The sequence below is a fragment of the Furipterus horrens genome, unplaced genomic scaffold, assembly GCF_987537825.1.
Source record: "Furipterus horrens unplaced genomic scaffold, mFurHor1.1.pri manual_scaffold_13, whole genome shotgun sequence".
Classification (NCBI taxonomy): domain Eukaryota; kingdom Metazoa; phylum Chordata; class Mammalia; order Chiroptera; family Furipteridae; genus Furipterus; species Furipterus horrens.
The window spans coordinates 27199336-27217752 of NW_028327183.1; the positions used below are offsets into that span (position 1 = coordinate 27199336).

General features: G+C 43.4%; 1 protein-coding gene across 1 annotated transcript in view; it reads left to right on the plus strand.

The window, feature by feature from the left end:
* CDH13 (cadherin 13) overlaps positions 1-18417 on the plus strand; it is a 1018642-nt gene that overhangs the window by 901491 nt on the left and 98734 nt on the right. The window contains exon 9 of the mRNA XM_090259850.1: positions 16011-16193. Within this exon, the coding sequence (XP_090115976.1) occupies positions 16011-16193 (183 nt within the window). The remainder of the gene's footprint in view (positions 1-16010; positions 16194-18417) is intronic.

An 18417-nucleotide genomic window follows, 5' to 3' on the forward strand; every position in this document is an offset into this window, starting at 1 on the left:
GCAGTGGAAGGGTCCTGCCTTTATTTCCCCTCTGCTACTCATTCTACTGTAACAATAGCAATGGTCTTAGATGTTGATTCACTTTGAAAGCACTCCCTTCTGCAAAAGGTGCACGTGTGCATATGCACGTGTGTATGCACATATGTGTGAGTGCGTGCTGCTTCAAAGTACTTATGAGCTTCCTTGAATCCTAATGGTCAAGGGACTCTCTCCATTCAGAAGTTGCTCTTATTCACAGAGAAGATAAAGCAACGGATTTTTCCTCGTTCAGGATATCTAGAATGTGTATCCCCAGAAATAGCCTGTCTTTTCATCTTCAACAATCATAACATCCATGTCATGTGAAGAATACTTGTTGTCCAGAGTGGTGGCATTAGCAAGGTTCTGTTTCAGGTGCGTGTTTTGGGGAGCCCTACAGACAAACAGGAAGAGATTCCATTCGGATATCCCCTTGGCTGGTCAGCCACGCCTGGGCCCAGGAGTTCACAGCCACCAGCCCTGTCATAGTCCCTAAAACTGTTACCGAGCAAAGTGGGTTTCACTCACGTAGCACCATGGTGTAAAATCCAACAATTAATGTTGAGGAAAAGAGGTCTTTCTTTACAGTATTCCAACCTGGGGAGGGCTGTGAGCACTCCTGCTCAGAGTCCTGTTCTCCCACAGGACCCAGCACTTCCCTTGCTCCCCAAAAGGCTAGAAGCCAAAAACATGCTCAGAAGTTCCCTGTCCGTTATCTGTCAGCTCTCTCCTTCAGGATCTCGGGTACCATGTCATAAGCCTCCACATAATAGTCCAAGGTATTACCAGCCTCCGTATAAAAGTCCAAAAAATCATGTGCCATGTTGCCCTGGATCATGGTGAAGTCCAGTAAAGGCACAAGTCCTAAGAGAGTCCTTTCCACATGTTCTGAGTTCCAAGAGTCCAAAAAGAGTCCAGGTCTGCAAGGCAGGATCCTGGTGGCTTTGGAGTCCGCTAGAGCAGGCACAATTAAAGCAGCAGCGGGCCTGCTTTCTTACTAGCCTGGGCCACATGGCTGAATCATCCCTATGAACTGCATAGCTGGCCCTTCCTCCTCTCAGACCACATGGCTCTCTCTGCCTCCTTTCAAATCTCATGACCCTTCTTCTGCTTAATGGCTGCCACCTTTGTTTTAAATCCTGATCCTGACCTGTGATGCAGTGGGTAGGGTGACCCATTGTGGCCACCCGTGAAATCTCGCACAGGCCCCGAAAACTCTTTAGTCACCATTCTGTGGTGAAAACCTCTCCCATCTCCTTGACGCCTTGTAAAGACAATAGCTATTTGCAGAACTAAGAAACTAGCTACTTGCCATGGATATGCAAAGGCATCTCTCAGGAAAAATGGCTGTGCTCCACTGAGTCCCATCCCCCATTACCCGAACCACAGGCTGGAGGGAATTTGGAGATGGCCTTTTTGCAGCCTGTGACAATACAATTCCCTTGCTGGGAGCAGGCTCCTGAGATGCATATAAACACAAACTTCATGCACGGTAACTGGAGGCCAGTGACCACAAATTTCGGTTGGTTACTGGATTCACAACCTCTCCTTAAATATTCCATCGAAGAGTGTTTGGATTCAGGAATCTGCAAAGGCGACAAAACAAAGAGTTAAGAGAAAACAAACCCACACCTAGGCCTATGTGGGGTTAATGAAACACAGATACACACCCACAAACGTTTAGCTTCCACAAGTCTGCCTGTGTGTTCTAGGAGTCGCTGGGGATTTCTCAGACGAGGTAGTCCTGAGAGCAGAACAGCCCTCCCAGGTCCTGAAGAGCTTCTTTTGGAGACTTTCAGGGATCTTTTGATCATATCTAATTTTGCCTAATAAACTGATTTTAGAAACAGACACAAAAATTTGGACTTCTTGGTAGTTAAGGTAGAGGCAATGCCCAGGACCTGCTAGCATCCTGCGTGGGCCCCGGCGTGGCAGTCCTGGTCTCTGCAGCCCGCTTCCCGGGGCTTAGGCACTGGATCCTCAGGTTCTCCACCCGCCCTGGCTCAGCAGTTCCACTGCAGGCTGCAACCACTGGGTTTCTGTTGATATAGAAATCTCCCTTCTCCTGTCCCTACCAGCACAGGCCCTGAGAACGCGGAAGGTGCTGGAACACCTCTTTATTCGCCCAGATTTTCTGATTTAAAAAAAAGCAAAACCAAGCCCTGACACCAACCCCTCATCTCGCTCTGTCTCTCTCCCCACCCTCCTACCCTCTGTATTTTCATATTCTTGCTCTTATTTAGTTTTCCTCTTTCTTTCCCCTGTCTGTTTCTCTCTTCTCCCTTTCTCTGTCTCTAACTTTTTATATATCCACCTATGCCTTTCCCTGCCTTCTTCTTCTGCACTGCCCTCCCCACTTCCCCCACTAGCTCTCTCTTCTCTCTCTCTCTCTCTCTCTCTCTCTCTCTCTATATATATATATATATATATATATATATATATATATATATATACCTATTTATTTCTGTGTGTATCTCCTCTCTCCTCCCCTCGGCCTCTGACTCCCACACACTTTCCCGGGCTACCTGGCAATTTCCACTGTCCCACCCTGTCACTAGGGAAGGAAAAATCAAGCTGAAAGACCTTGCCAGTTTACTTAAAATTTCTTAACTCTGTGAGAGCTCCTGTTTTTCATATTCAAATTGCAGCCTCCTTACCATCTCCCTTGACCACCCTCCCTCCTTCAGGTGGAGGAGCCACAGGCTGTCTTGTCTGTTACACATGGATTTCATAAAAACCGTCCCGGCACCCTTTCAGCAGACTGGATAAAGATTATTGAACAGCATGTTTTCTCCTGTAATTACAGTTCAGCAATGACCAATTATATTGTTCCTTGATTGCAAGTCAATTTATAATGCTTACTTTTGTGCTCCCTGGCCTTGATCACAATTTTCAGTGTATTTAAGACCTTAATCACACAATGGGAGGTGAGGAAAGACAGGCCCCTCTTGTGAAGGGAATGAGAGAGCAGCAGAGTCGAGGGCTGCCCTTTTCTTTGTTGTGTGTGTTTTGTTTTTTAAGTGGAGTGTCTTGAACATGCCTATAGACTTGACCGAGGAGGCAGAAGTTGGCAGGTGGGTTGGGGAACAGGACCCGAGTAGAGTAGGAGGGGATGGGACCCAGAGGGTAGAGGTCATGTTGAGCAGAGGGAGCCAGCCCCTCTAGCCAGGGGGCAGACAGGACCAGAAGAGGGCGTAGCCAGTCTACCTTGACTGTGCTGAATGCCTAGGAGACCTGCATTCCTGTCTGTCTGGCCCTGGGGGTTAGGCAGCAAGGTCAGCACTGCGAATAGGTAAAAGGGGTCAAAAAGCATTCTTCTTAAGCTTGACATGACACTGAGTTCCCTGTGATCTCATGAATGTGGCACCACATTCTGCATTTCTGACTATGCACAGCTGGTGTCCCGGGACCACACTTTGGCAGCAAGAGGTTAGAGACCTGGGAGTGGAAAATGGACCAACCACCATAATGCTTCATCGCTGCAAAAGCTTGAGTCTCAACACAGTCCTGACTGGACCAAATGGAAAATGCCTCATTCTTATTCTCTGAGGCCCATTGAGAAAGCCTCGCAGGTGCAGGGCTGCACCCTTTCAAGCCCCTCCTGCTGAGGGGGTGCATTGTGGAGCTAGCCCCCCAATCTGTTTGTTACACCTGAGTCCACTGAGCACTCACAGGCATGACATGTATTTATTGAAAAGTGGGAGTCAGGCAAGTGTCAGGAAGAATGGAAAACAAGGAAAACTACCTTTCTGCTTTTATAAAAGGGATTACCAGTTGCTAATTCAAAAATTGTAGAGTAATGAAAACTACATCACAATAATTTTCGTAATAATTATAGTCTTTCATTTTACCCTTGAATGTTTTTCTGGCAGTGTCTGATTCAATTACTCCAGAAAACGTTGTCATGCTATTTCAGTGTTTTCCTATGAGACTGGAGTCTAGGACCAACTTGCTGATAAATCTTATCCTGAGGGAGCTTGCGGGCTGCTGTTTACAAGCAGGTGCATGTAGGGAGCCCCTGACCTGGTTTAGCTAGATTAGGGATTGCATGCACGCGCATGCGCACACACGCAAACACACCGCTGGGACGTCTGGCACTGGCTGGACACATTTTTGATCATTACATCTTGGCTGCTGCTACAGGCATGTACTGGGTAGAGGCCAGGGATGCTACTTAACACTTCACAGTGCACAGGGCTGCCCCTGCCCAACAAGTCATTGTCCAGCCTGGAATGTCTATAGTGTTGAGGTTGAGAAATCTTAGTTAGATTAAAAAATATAATCAGAGTAAAAAAGCATTGGATAGAACACTTCTGATTATAAGTGATACCAACTCTAAGTAGTTTAGACAAGGTAACTTTTATACTTGCAGAAATATTATTTAGCAAAAGACTAGTCTGCTCTAACAAAAGACCCCCAAAAGAGCAAAGTTTATTTCTTTGGTCATGTTCCTTTTAATGATGTGCACTGTAACAAAGCTCATTTCTTGGTTCATTTTGTCTGTGTTCACTATAATATGCATATGTTGCTTATTATGTGTCAGGCATTCATCAAAGCAGTTATAGTCTCCCTTAATTATTGTGATAGTCCTAAGAGGGCGGATGCTATTATTATTCTCATTTTGCAGATGAGGACATCAAGAACAGAGAGGTTAAGTGACTGGCCCATGGTCACATAGCCAATAGGTGATAGAGCTTGATGTGTTGTTGGACATGAGTGACTTTCCCTGGTTTGTCCTTAACCAGTGTGAAAGAGTGCCATTGGGCCACCTCTGTCCCCACGCAGACTTCCATTATGTTCCTCCACCCTGGGATCAGAAACCAGGTGGGACAGAGAATAACTTTCCTCCTTCCTCTGCCCCTACTACCTTCATCAGGTCTGATTCCCAAGGAAATGAGTCTCATTCACCTCTCCTTCCTGTGGGACTCAGCTATTCTCAGAAACTCCTTAAGCTACCTCTGGAAAGCAATACGTGGGTATGCTTGTGGGAATTACAGTTGGGCCAGTGGGGTCTATTTGAAACAAAAATCAATGGTACGAACACACATGATGGATTTAGAGCAGTTTCTTCTGACTAAGACACTGGGATTTAAATATAAATTAGAAGCTGTAAGTCAATTCCATGTATGAATATATACAAATCTCTTATAATGAAAGCAGAAGGTTTTTCTTGTCCTTATTTGTACTGGGCTGTTAGCATCAGGAACCTAACCAAGTGTGTCAATTTTCCTAGAGCTCAGGAGATTAAAGATGTACTTTCTCTAGTTAGGAAGGAGGACGGCTTATTCTTCATGAGCTCCCAGGAGTCTCTCTTGTTTCAGCATTAACCTGCATAATACCCCATCCAAGCTGGGGAAGAGGAGGCTCCTGGAAGTAGGTTAGTCAAAGGCTTCAAAAGAGATAAGGCTCTCATAGTTCTCCCTCTCGACCCCTCATGCCATTTAGAGAGGAAAGCTTCATTCTCAAATAATTGCCTCTCTTGATATGAGAGCCAGGAAGCAGTAGGTTCTGGGAAGCCAGCAAACAGTACCCAGCCCCATGTATCTGAAAGGTGCAGCACAAGTGTGACCTGCGTGTTGATGAGTTACTTAAGGCCACACCACCTTAAACATAGTCACCGTATGACCCAGCAATTCCACTCCTAGCTAGCTACCCAGGAGAATAAAAACTAAGTCCATGCAAAAACTTGTACATGATTTTAACCGCAGCATCATGCACAATAGCTAAACTAGAAAGAGCTCACCTGTTCATCCACAGAAGAATGGATAAATAAAGTGTGGGTTTTCCATACAATGGAATATTATTCACCCATAAGAACACAGCACTGACACACATGACAACATGAATGGACCTTGAAAACATTATGCAAAGTGAAAGAAGCCAGACACAAAATGCTGCATGTTGTATAATTCCATTTAGAGGAAATAGCTAGAATTGCAAATCCATAGAGACAGACAGTAGATTCATGGTTGTCAGGGGCTGGGACAGGTAGAGAAATGGATGACTGCTTAATGGGTACAGGATTTACTTTTGAGGTAGTAAAAAAGATGACTTGCACAAGATGGCCCTGTGGTTTCATTGGCAAACGTGTTCCATTGGCCCGCTTAGCGGCCCACATGAACTCCTTGAGAACTGTAAGAATTCAGGGTCCCCAGCAGTAGCCTTCTTTGGTGTTCCCAACACCAGGTCTTCACCTATTGAAGATCACAAGGGTCTTTTTAATGTTTGATCATAACACTAGGCAGGGGCCTTAGCAGTCATCTCAGGCAGTTGTTCTTAGCCCTGAATGTTCATTAGAATCTTCTGGGGAAGTTTTTAGGCATATAAAGGCCCAGGCGTTATCCAAGCAAAATCTCTGCATAAGGGACCCCGAATCATCAGTAGTTTTTGAAGATTTTCAAGTGATTCTAATATGTAGTCAGCATTAAGAACTTCTGCTCTAGCCTGATAACCTACATCATAGGTAACTGAACTGGGCTTAGAGAAGTTACAAAATGTATCAGGAATTTAGCCATGAGTTAGATAGAGCAGCATGTGCCCCCTCTCACTGAATTTTCCACTCCTGTAAATTTGCAGAATTGCATGAACCAAATGCCGAAGTCTTTACAACAGACCGTGCTATTGTTCATAAAAAATGGCATTCTTCATCCAGAATCGGATGTTTGTGGTTGCATGCCTATCTGTACAGAAAATCTCTTTGCTTCTCAAAATTAAACTATTTCCAATTATCTCATCAGCTGTACAAATGTGTTTTGCCTTTTCTTTCATTTTTTTAAAGAGAGAAGCTCAACTGAAGAAGAGATGCTAATGTAAGATAAAATAAAGTGTCCATGCCTGGCATTTAGAGGGAAAAAAAATGTAGGCATATTTGTTCCTCAGTTCTTATTTTTCTCTCACCACGTAATATAATATTTATTTCATCGGTCCCCGAGGCAGTGATTTTCAAACTTCTTTTTAGCAGCGAAACTTTTGTTTTCAAGCAAAATCTGAGGCAGGAAATCTAATATACTAAACAGATAAAATACAATTACAGATTCCTCCAGCAGTTTAAGACTTTATTGTTTAGAGGAAAATACTTGATACATTGGTAGGACTCCTGTACCAACTCTCAAGCATTCTGAGTTCCCAGGAGCAGAGTTGAAGTACCACTGCCCAAGTGCATTAAATGCCTGTCAGTCTTTGGTGGGTTACATGCTTTCATTCTGTTTTGTACAGAAAAAGACATGTGTTGTTATTTGAGCTTCTTGTTCCTGAAACCTCATTTTTTTTAGTTCTGTAAATGTGCGCCTGTCTGTATTTAGCAGATTTGAGGAGCTTTAGTAGGCAAGGTCATACAGAGAAAGAATAGGGTCATTAGAAGGTGGACTGGCGGGGCCCCAGACAGCAAGAATTTGGCTGGCCTCTCTCTCAAAAGCCACGTACCCAGCACCTCCTAGGTGTCTGCAGCCAGCACATGGAAACTCCTCATAGGAAATAAATCAGTGCAGGAGTGCTTGCACTGAGAGGGAAGGGGGACAGTTCCTGCCAGAGCAGGCAGTGAATATTGATTCCCTCTCTTGCCTGTTGGCTCATCTCCCTGTATCTGTAGAAGCAGGAGGCTAGGAGACACTGGTCTTTCTTCTTATTGGAGTGGATGACAGATGGCAGCCCTCCAGAAACATAACCCTCCTTCCGGCCCTGGACTTCCCAGGTGGGTGGGTCACATGGACTAGGGGATGTTTGTATTGGCTCTCCTGGATCAAGAACCACATTGCCTGGATGCCAATGAACCTTGGAGAGCCTTTCAGTCAAGAGCATGTTTCTCTGTAGTCAGGCTGCTAGCCCTTATTATTGTTGAACTATCTCCACATTTGGCTTCGCATTTCCTCACCTGTTTAGCAATGGTGGGTGGCTTAAAACACTTAACTGGGAAGTTTATTAACTGGAGAAATCTAATAGGCCCCTTTATAATTGTCCTTTACCATGGATAGTAGGTACTCTCTCTGTCCATAACAGAGACAACATGCAAATACTTTTATCAAAGCATCTGGTACCAAAGAAAAGTACAATTGTCAATAGATGAAATTAATGTTAGTTGGATCAAGAAGGAATTTTAATTATGTTTTCTTAAAAAGAGTCTTTATCTTTTAGAAATACATACAGCAATGCTTACAGATGCAATGATATGTTTGGGATTCGCTCCAGGTAACACAAAGATTGGAAGACGTCGGTGTGCGGAGGAAACAACAGGGACATGAGCTAAAGATCCCTGAGGCCTGATGGTGGGCAAGGAGTTCCATTACTCTATCTGTCTGCGTTTTATAATGTTTGAAAATTTCCATAGCAAGGTGTAAAAGAGAAAAATAAAAATATACTTGAGGAAACATCTATGGAACCCAAATCACCATGAGAAGGACCACATTTGCTCGCTGAGAATGGCAGGCACCCAGCTGACCTTTTCTCCCTAGGGCTCCATTAGTTCCAAGGAGCAGAAACCCACTCCAGATGGCTGAAGTGAAGATGAGGTTGTTGGCAGGCACAGAGCACCCTACAGACAAGAAGCACAGGGAAACTCGTGGGTGCAGGGATGGGAGCAGAGATCAGACACATACTAATTATTCCTTGGCCTTTGAGTACCCTAAGGTCTCGCTTCAGTTTTTCTCTCAATGTCTCCACTCTTTTGCTTCTCTCTGCCCACTGTATTTATCTGATAACTCATCAGTGTCCAAATGGCAAAAAAAAATGGCCACCCCATGTTCAACTTCTCAGAAACTTTGTGCTTAAGAACCGTTTGCTCTCTGATGATCGCCTCTATTTCTCTGAGCCCAAATGCTTAGAGAAATCATCTGGTTGTTCTTGAAGCAGCCAATGGATTGATTACCCGGGTCCAATCAACTCTGACCAAGGAAGCTAGGATCACATGATACAAAACAACCTCTTAGTAACACTCTATTCAGGAGTAGCTTGGAGAGGGCATAGTTTCTTCAAAATGTTTTATAGATTATGCAGGCGCCCTGAACTATAGGTACACAAAACCTTTAAGGATCTTCAGAGACAGAAGACCCTTGTCAGTCACTTAGAAATCCTATCATCTCTGCCATTAAAACTACAATTTAGTTCCCTTTTCTTTTTCTCAGTGACAATAGAGAAGATCTGGTCATGATTCTCATTGTGACATTCACCCATGCATGTACACTACATCTTGCCCACTTGGGTTTTTGTTCTCTAGATAAAATGACCCTAAAATTTAATGTCTACTTATTGTGCTCTCACTCTATGAAAGATGTGGTGTTGGGAGTTTAAGGGAATCTCTGAGCTCACATCTGGGCAGGGCATGCCCCCAGCTGTCTCTGCTTGAAAAAGCAAGAATGCTAATGCTCACAGTTACTAAAAGCTCTAGCCCTAGCACCTGACTTACGTTGTCACTGTGTGTAACTGTCTCCCATGAGTGCTGAAAATGAAAGTTTTGATACCTCTCCTCATCTTCAGTGAGAATAAAGCACTTAGAAAATTGTAAATAAATGGAGAAAAGGTAAAAGATGTTCATAGTGTCTGGGGCTATGATGGTCTGGCAGGTTCCTCGATGTCCTCCTCCCACCTTAGGGTCCAGCTACGGATGGGACCCAGATGGGGAAGGAGTCTGCAGGTCCCAGGCATCTTGACATTGGGCTGATGAGCAGACTGTGATTCTCAGCCAAACAACTTCAGAGTATCTTATGGGACTCTGTTGTTTATTACTTCTTAGGTATAAGGGATTCTTTAAGATACCAGCTGAACTTTCTTTAGAATTCTGTACATTTATTAAAATTTTATTTAAATATTATATATGTTATGCACACTTGACATATATAACTACATTTTTCTATATATTATTTTATATTTTTTTATTTTTTGACTTTATTGGGGTAACACTGGTTAATAAAATTATATAGGTTTCAAGTGTACAAATCTATAATATATTGTGTATTGTATTGTGCATTCACCACCCAAAGTCGGATCTCCTTCCGTCACCATTTATTCCCCCTTTACCTTCTCCTACCTTCCCCCCAATCCCTTTTCCCTCTTGTAATCACTCCATTTTATATTTTTAAATATTTTATATTATCCATAAAATGAACATAAACATTAAATGTAAGCTGAATAAAAATGTTCCACATTTTCTTCTTAAAGTTTTATTATTTTACCTTTCACATTCTGTGTATGGTATGAGGTAGGGGTAAAGATTCATTGTTTTTATTAATCCAGTACCATTTATTGAAAATAACTATTAGCTGGAACCTAAATTACGTCTAAATATGAAAGCTTCCCTAATTGGCCACAGGTGCAGCCTTGGCTGTATGACAGTGGAGAAATAATAGAAAATAAATTGTCTGGATATGTCATAGGTAATGAAAACCTATAAAGAAATGGGGTGGTTGGGAGGAAATGTGTCAGTCTACAAAGCTGTAAGCCACTGAGGGGAGAAAGTAGTGTTCCTCCTATTTACTGCCGCATATTTGCTGTGCCTGGTAGGTGCCCCAGCATGCAACAGACACGTAATGAATAATTAGTAAACTGAGTTCTTGCATCTTTCTATCCTGGGGTGAATGGTGAATTCCAATCATCAATACAAGGAAACCAGGTATCTAATACAGCTCCCACCTTCTAAATGTGGGTGCTGTATTAACATCACATGCCTTGGCAATGAAGGGCCTGTTGTTCGAGCAAGACAAGAATAAGTCCATATGTGAGTGTCAGGTGTACAGAACTGCAAAGAAAAGAGCTTCTTCCACACCAATCCAGAGAAATTGGATACTACATATATAACTACATTACAAGGCAGACTAATGAGTGCAGAAGGAATCACAGGGGGTTAAACCATAGTTTCCAATTTATTTCTAAGAATTTCATATGAGACAGAATGAAATCCATCATCATGATTATTATCACCACTAACAAATATGTATTGCTTACCCTATGCCAGTCAATATGCCCAGGTCCTTGAAAGTATTATTTATATCAGTCACAGTTTCTACCCATTAGGCTAGCAGCCAGAGATTAGATTTTCCCCCAAATCTGTATACTTTACATAAACATAGACTCATAAAAATGCTTGCAAGTTAAATTTCTGATGATCTCTCCCTCACCCTTTTATCCTCACCAATAGAAACTTGTTTGTAAAACTTTCTGGGAACTTACCTAGCTTTTAATATTCCAAAGCCAGGGTTCAGATGACTGCATCCCAGATTTTCAAGTTCAATGTCAGTTCTTCATGAAACCTCAGGGTCAGCAGCTCATGAACCTGGACTCCATTAATCAAGCATTCAAGCTTGCACATGTCCAGTCCCATAAAGTTATTCACTGGCACTTCTTCCCCACATGCAGCTTTCCAGCCTGCTAATCATTATGTTTGTCTTCCAGGTTAACCTTAACCTAAAGACCAACTCTCTGCTCTATGAGAAGGAGCATTCATTCCTGGTGTATAACAAAGTGCAAGTCCCTCTTCCCCTGGTGATGGGTGATCTTTGTGGCAAGTCCAAGCAGGCTCTTCATAAACATCCATTACAAAACTCACCCCGCCTTGTCAAAGAAGGAAAGAATGAGATAACACAGTTCTGAATTTAGAGGAGAGAGCTAATGAGCCTCAGTATATCCCAAGCCAATTGCCCACACTGATTACGTAAAAAGACATTTTGCATCTAGTATTTGATTTGCCACACAGTTTAACAGAAAAGTAACTTTATCTATTTTTTCCAATTAAAGGAAGTAATGTTACAATAAATATTTTCTCCTTCTCTAGTGTGGTAAATTAATGTCTGTCTCTTGTTTTTAAATCACAAAGTGAACATAGCTATAGAAATATAAAATGGTACTATTTCATTTTAATCTATTTAATTTTCCAATCTTGAGTTACATAATGGGGTTAAAACATTGAATAGAATTAATAGAATGAGTATTTAATTAAGCAATAATGAGTTTCTAAATGGATGCTCAAGGAAACTGGCTTTATAGTTTATGCAAGAATCAGATAATGGTCTTAACAAAGACTATAATAATTGTGTTGAATGTTTGCTATATTTAAAGGTTTTTTTTTTTTTTAATTCTCTCAGGAGTAGATTTAAACACAGTCCAGTTCCTTGATTAGACTCCACTTTGCTTTCAAAGTAAACTCCAAATGGCCTCTTCCCATGGCCCACAAGGCCCACCAGGCCCTGCATAACCTGCCTCCATCCTCCTCTGCAATCTCACAGCAAATAGTTCTCTTCAGCCCTCCCTGCATTTCAACCACAACTGCCTCCTGTCTGTTGCACAAATGTACCATACTCTCTGCCACTGGCCTTTGCACCTGCTGTTCCACGTGCCAGGAATTCACTTTCACTTTGACTCACTACCTCCTTCCCTTCTGTAAGTTCCCAGGGAATTCTTCCCTAATGACTCTCCCCAGTCAGGTACACAACCCCTCTCACTACCTCCCTAAGGTACAGGCTTTCCAGGAACTATGTTCTTTCTTTCCTAGCACTTAACACAGCTTTATAATGATACATATACCATGTCTGGTTTTTTTTACTAGTGTATCCCTAGAACATGATTTATATCATGCCTGGCATGCAGAAGCGATCTCACCAAATATGTGTTGTCTGGCTGGCTGAAAGATGGATGAATGGATGGATGGATGGATGAGGAATGGATGAGGGTGGATAGATGAATGAGTGAATGAATGAATGAATGAATGAATGATGGATGAGGAGGGAGGGAGAGAGGGATGATGAATAATGAATTGATGATGGATGGGTGGATGGTGGATAGGTAGATGGTAGGTAAACGTGTCCACGTTTCTATATTACTACATTTAAGGACATGTTAGGGCCACAGTACATAGTTTGAGAATTCCTAGAACAATACCACCTTCTCATTCCACTTGCATTTATTTGTTCACATACTAAAAAGGTATTCAGTGCTAGCCCCTTTGGTAGGTGCTACAGACATGAAAAAAAGGTTCTTAGGTGAAGCTGCATAGAATTGTCTTACTTAGACATGGCCTAAACATTAATTATACAGATCCATTCATTTATTCACTCATTCATTCATCCATCCATCAGGTTTTCATGTGTCTAGCACTGTGCTATATATTAGGGATCAGGATTGAATTATGTATCAGATACTATAGATACAGTCCCTAGCTTTGTAAAATCCACTTTAAGAGAATTTTTAGGGTCAAATAACACCTTAATTACTTCCTCACACCAGGAAAAAAATGAAATTTTTAAAGCTCATGAAAACATTATAGGAGGAAGGGCCAACAAAGGCAAGAGTGCCTAAGTTCCACAAAGGTCATAATGCAGCCCTGCGGAGATTTCCTGGAGAACAAGAGAGATCAATCCATTCCCTGTCTTTCTGGAACATTCAGGAAAGTGGCAGAATCAGACATCAGTCAGAGAGCCAGTCCTTCTTAGTCTCACTCCTGTATAGCTTTATCTTTTCACACTTGCTCTCAGTCCTCACTTTTGATGCCAGGTTCCATTTGCTATATTTAAGACCACTCATTTATTCAACAAATATCTATCTACTGAGTCCCTTCTATGTACCGAGCATCATGTGCCAGGCTGGAGATAAAGCTGGGCACAAGACAGGTGCACATAGAACCATCAGCTTCCTCAAATCATGATCTGTTCTTTTTTTTTTTTTTTAAGATTTTATTTATTTAATTTTAGAGAGAGGGGAAGGGAGGGAGAAAGCAACGGAGAGAAATATCAATGCGAGAGAGAAATATCAGTTGGTTGCCTCTCATATGTGCCCCAACCAGGAACCAAACCCATAACCCAGGCATGTGCCCTGACTGGGAATCGAACCTTCAACCTCTGCTTTGTGAACCAATGCCCAAACAACTGAGCCACTTCAGTCAGGGCTCATGATTTGTTCTTATAGTGTTTTCATCTTAGCAACGTGACACTCACCTGCTTTCAGAAAGCAATGTCTCACCTAGGTATTAGATGTAACAGCATTTCTACCGTACTGGTGGTTTCCAGCATCCTCTAGTCTTAGCACTCCCCATGCCCAAGTAATTGTCCACTTGCTGTTCCAAGGTACAAGTGTCAGAAGAGCCACAAGAACTGGTTGTGAGCTGAGGTCTGCTGTGATCAGTAAGAACAGAGAACTAGTCCTCTGGTTCTGGACCACAGCAGGGAATGAAGGACTGGCATGAGGGATGCGGCTCCTCGGTGGGCATGAGTAATAGAATCTGTTGAAAGCAGAGATTACTGGAATCTAGGAAACTTGGATCTGACCTTTTGTTCACTAAACAGCTTCAGATAACCTCTTCTTTCCTTCCCTCTCTGTACCTTTATCTTCATCTGCAATCTGAAAGGGATACACAGCACATATGCCACCATGTTTCACTCCTGGACATGTGGCAGAAGCCCCTCAACACTGAGCTCAGGTAGCCTCACCAGGACACAAGGCTGGCTCTTCCATTGACAGCTCCTTGCCACCCTTGAACTTGGACTCAATCATGCTTCTCACCCTGAGCTTCATTGTAAAATTATGCCTGCAGGTTAAGAAAATACTAAATCCCAGGCATTACCCAAGACCAACTGAACTGGACTAGGACCATAGAACTCAGGTTTTATTTTTGTTTTCTATTTTTTTAAGTGTTTTTTTTTTTTTTTTTTTTTTTAAGCCCTTGAAGAGATTCTTACGTGCAGACGGGGCTGAGAACCACCAGTCTAGATTTCCAGCTGGGGACTTCTATGACTTTCTTGAGGAGGAAGGAAAGATAAGATTTATTTAAACAAGAATCAGAGGAATCAGGCCAAAATAATTGTTTCCTGGAGCTGTATCTATGCGACAGGACCCTCCTGTCCCTCCTCACTCCGGCTACTTTCCATTCGGTGTGCACGTTCTAAGAATTTCCCAGCTCCCCTTTTATGGAAGGGAAACAATGCACCCAGGTTCGCTGAGGTGTGAGACAAATTAGTTCCTGTCCCCTCTCCACCCCCAAAGCATCAAGATTAAGGCTTATGATTAATGATTTTCAAGTCAATTAATCAGCCACTGCTTTCGAAACCTCATTTCTCAAATTACTTCTCTTTGAACACAAGGGCTTTTTGACGTCGTCTTACTGTCTCTAGATTCACTTTCTTACTAATTGAAATTCCGAGATATCGCTTCTTCTTGTCAGCTTATTGGTATTACTTGTTTATAAAATATTTGCAAATGGATTACTGTTCACCTGTACTGTGTCAGAGGTAAGCACCAAAACAATACTTTATGCTTTCATCTAAAGGAATGTGCTAATAATAGCTTGTGAAGCTCTCTATCTATGGGAAAGCCAATTTTTCATTTATTGATTTATTTTTACTGCACCTACTTGCAACAAGTATTTGAGATGTATTACAATAAAAACACAGGTACAACAAGGCCCCAAACATTTGATTTATATGGTTCCTTAGAAGATAGCTTTTTAAAGTCACACTAGTTGGGTACAGGGGGGTGGGAAGGATGACTCTGGCTTTCTTCATTGGAGAACACAGTGCAATTGAGCAGACTCTGGAGTCAAACACGGGGGTCCCCTCACTAATGAGCCACGGCATTTTGGTTATCTGGTCCCCTTTGTTTAGGATAGGTGAGGCTGCAGGAACACAGGTAAGCAAAAATGTGTAACAGCTCAAACTCAATAGAAGTTTGCTGCTCATTCATCAACAGTTCAGGCAGGTGTTCCTGGCCACTAAGCTGCTCCACTCCACGTTGTGACTCAGGGACCCCACACCCCTGCCCTCTGTGGCTCAACCCTCCCCTGGGTTCTTGTGGTGATCTACCTTCAGGCAGACAGGAGAAGGGCACAAAGAAGAGGCCCCACTGTTCTCCATCACAGTCTTCCTCTGTCATTATTCATCATTAAGTGAGATGATACGGTTATGTACCCAATACCAGGCATATGGTTAAGAGTTCCGTAAATGGTCTTTCTGATAGTTTGTTTGTTTGTTTGTTTGTTTGTTTTTCAAAACAGTGATAGTATCTGTCTGCTTTGTTTGCAGTTTCAAGCCACAGTCAAGGAAGGAGCAGTGGGAGTGATAGTCAACTTGACCGTTGAGGACAAGGATGACCCCACCACAGGCGCGTGGAGGGCTGCCTACACCATCATCAATGGAAACCCTGGCCAGAGCTTCGAAATCCACACCAACCCTCAGACCAATGAGGGGATGCTTTCTGTCGTCAAGGTGAGTGTGCTTCCAATGGCTCCTCCCCCTGCAGTGAGCTCTGAGGGCCCACGACAGGGCTCATGGCCCTGCGTGGAGAATGAGAGAGTGGCAGCCCCAGTCTCCCTCCTGGAATTAAAAAGAAAAAGGTTCATGCTTGTGGGTGTACTTGTATCCTCACAGTCATAAAGCCAACCTGTTTTACAGGTTCCAGAACACTCATACTTATGTGTGACCTTAAAAAACCCAAACTTAATTTTTAAATGAGATTCTCCATGTGTTTGATAATGAATTATCAAAGATACGCAAAAAAAAAAAAAAGAAATATGTGAAGGTTTTTTTAAGATCTATGCTCAGAATGGGTATTATTATATTTCTTCATCTTTCTTAGCAGAGTCCCAGTTATTCTCTTAAAAGCAGGAGATAATTACACCCGCAGGCTAATTCATGGTGTGAAACCTCCTGTGAGCATTGCTGCCCTTTGTGCTGACCCTCTCTGGTTGCAGGTGGAGCAAGGAGAGAATGTGATAATGAATGTCAAGCCCTGGGCTCCAGCAAGTGCTCTGGAAATGCTAGGTGGGAGACAGAACATATTGGGAGTCTTAGCATCCTAGAAGAAGGATTTTCACAGAGAAAGCTTCTGCCAGACCAAGGCAATCATTAGAACAGCTTTTGTAGTGGGTGAAGCCATTTCCCTCAAAAGCAGGGAGTAATTGTATTTATACTAATCATAGCTGTGGACAAAGCAGGAACATTGCTACCTACGCCTTGTGTGCAGTTGGCCAAGATACCAATCTATGTGTTCTGTGCCTCAGTTTCCTCGTCTTGGGGCTGTTGTGAGGCACTCACAAGCTGACATGTAAAAGCATTTGGAACAGTGGTGGGCATTAGAGGCAGTGTATGCTTCCCAAGGTTGCTGTAACCAGTGACCACAAAGTCGGTGACTTAAAAAAAACAAACAAACATGAATTTATTCTTACACTTTTGGGGGCCCAAAGTCCAGGATCAACTTCACAAGGCTCCAGCTGCAGGATTGGTTCCTTCAGTAGGCTCTACAGGAGGATCGATTTCCTCATCTTTTCTGGCTCCTGCAGCCGCCTGCGTTGGTTGGCTCGTGGTCCCTTCCTATAGCTTCAAAGCCAGCAGCACAACATCTTCATATCTGTCTCTGCCCCGACCCTCTGCTTCCATCATCACATCTAGTTCTGCCTTTGACTGTCCTGCCTCCCTCTTTTAAGGACCTTTGTGATGATGTTGGCCCCCCCTGGATAACCCAGGGTCAGCTCCCCGTCACGAGGTCCTTAGCTTAATCACGCCTGCAAAGGACCTTTTGCCATGTAAGGTCACATATTCACAGGTTTGTGGCATTAGAATGTAGACATATTTGGGGGTCATTATTTAGGCTGGCATTGGAGCCCTATAAACAAGTACCCCCACAAAGTTCCACAATGGCCCTGGGAGCAGAAGCCATTGAGAAGGGAGATCTGGGAGGGCTTCCGGCTTGCTGCAGAGCATGAGAGCTCTGTGTTCCTCGCAAGCCTGCCCTTTTCAGTACCTCATCCAGAATGAACCTCAAATGTTTGCCTGGAAAGAGAAGCCTCTGGTTCTTCCCAGTTCTTCTTCCCGAATGACACAGGCAATGGCAGCGTGGCAGTTTCAAAGCTGTGAAAGTCATAAAATAGCGCAGCCACTGACTGTCCTCTACGGCCTGCCCTGGATCTATAAAGGCTGCTGGGCAGTGTTCCAGGCCGGCACTGGAAGACAAAGCTTGGGTAAACATACACCCTGCTCCTGAGTCCTGGCAGAGCTCAGTTCTCCCGGCATGTGTTTGTGTTTGCACAACGTTCTGCATCTGAAATGTTAGCATATAGAAGAATCATCTAGAATACTAGTTAAAATGCAGGCCACGCCATACCACACCTGCTGAATCAGAGCATGAAGGAGAGGTGCCCAGGTGATGCTGGTGTTCACAGAGCACGGCCTTGTGGATGAGCACTGGTACAGAACGGGACGTTTCCACCTGCGGACTCCTGGAGAGGAGGTGCCCACGGAGCCTGGCACTCTGCCTGGGCTTTAGTTTTTCTAGTGAGTGAACTTCCTGTGCTTCACAATTAGGAAGGAGACTCCCCTCCCTTCATCTGCCTGCCACATGCATCCCTATAAAAGCCATGAGCTCTCCCTGCTTCTCAGGGCACCTGGACCAGAGCCCCAGGACAGCCTTGCAGAGGCAGGCCAGGCCAGGCCA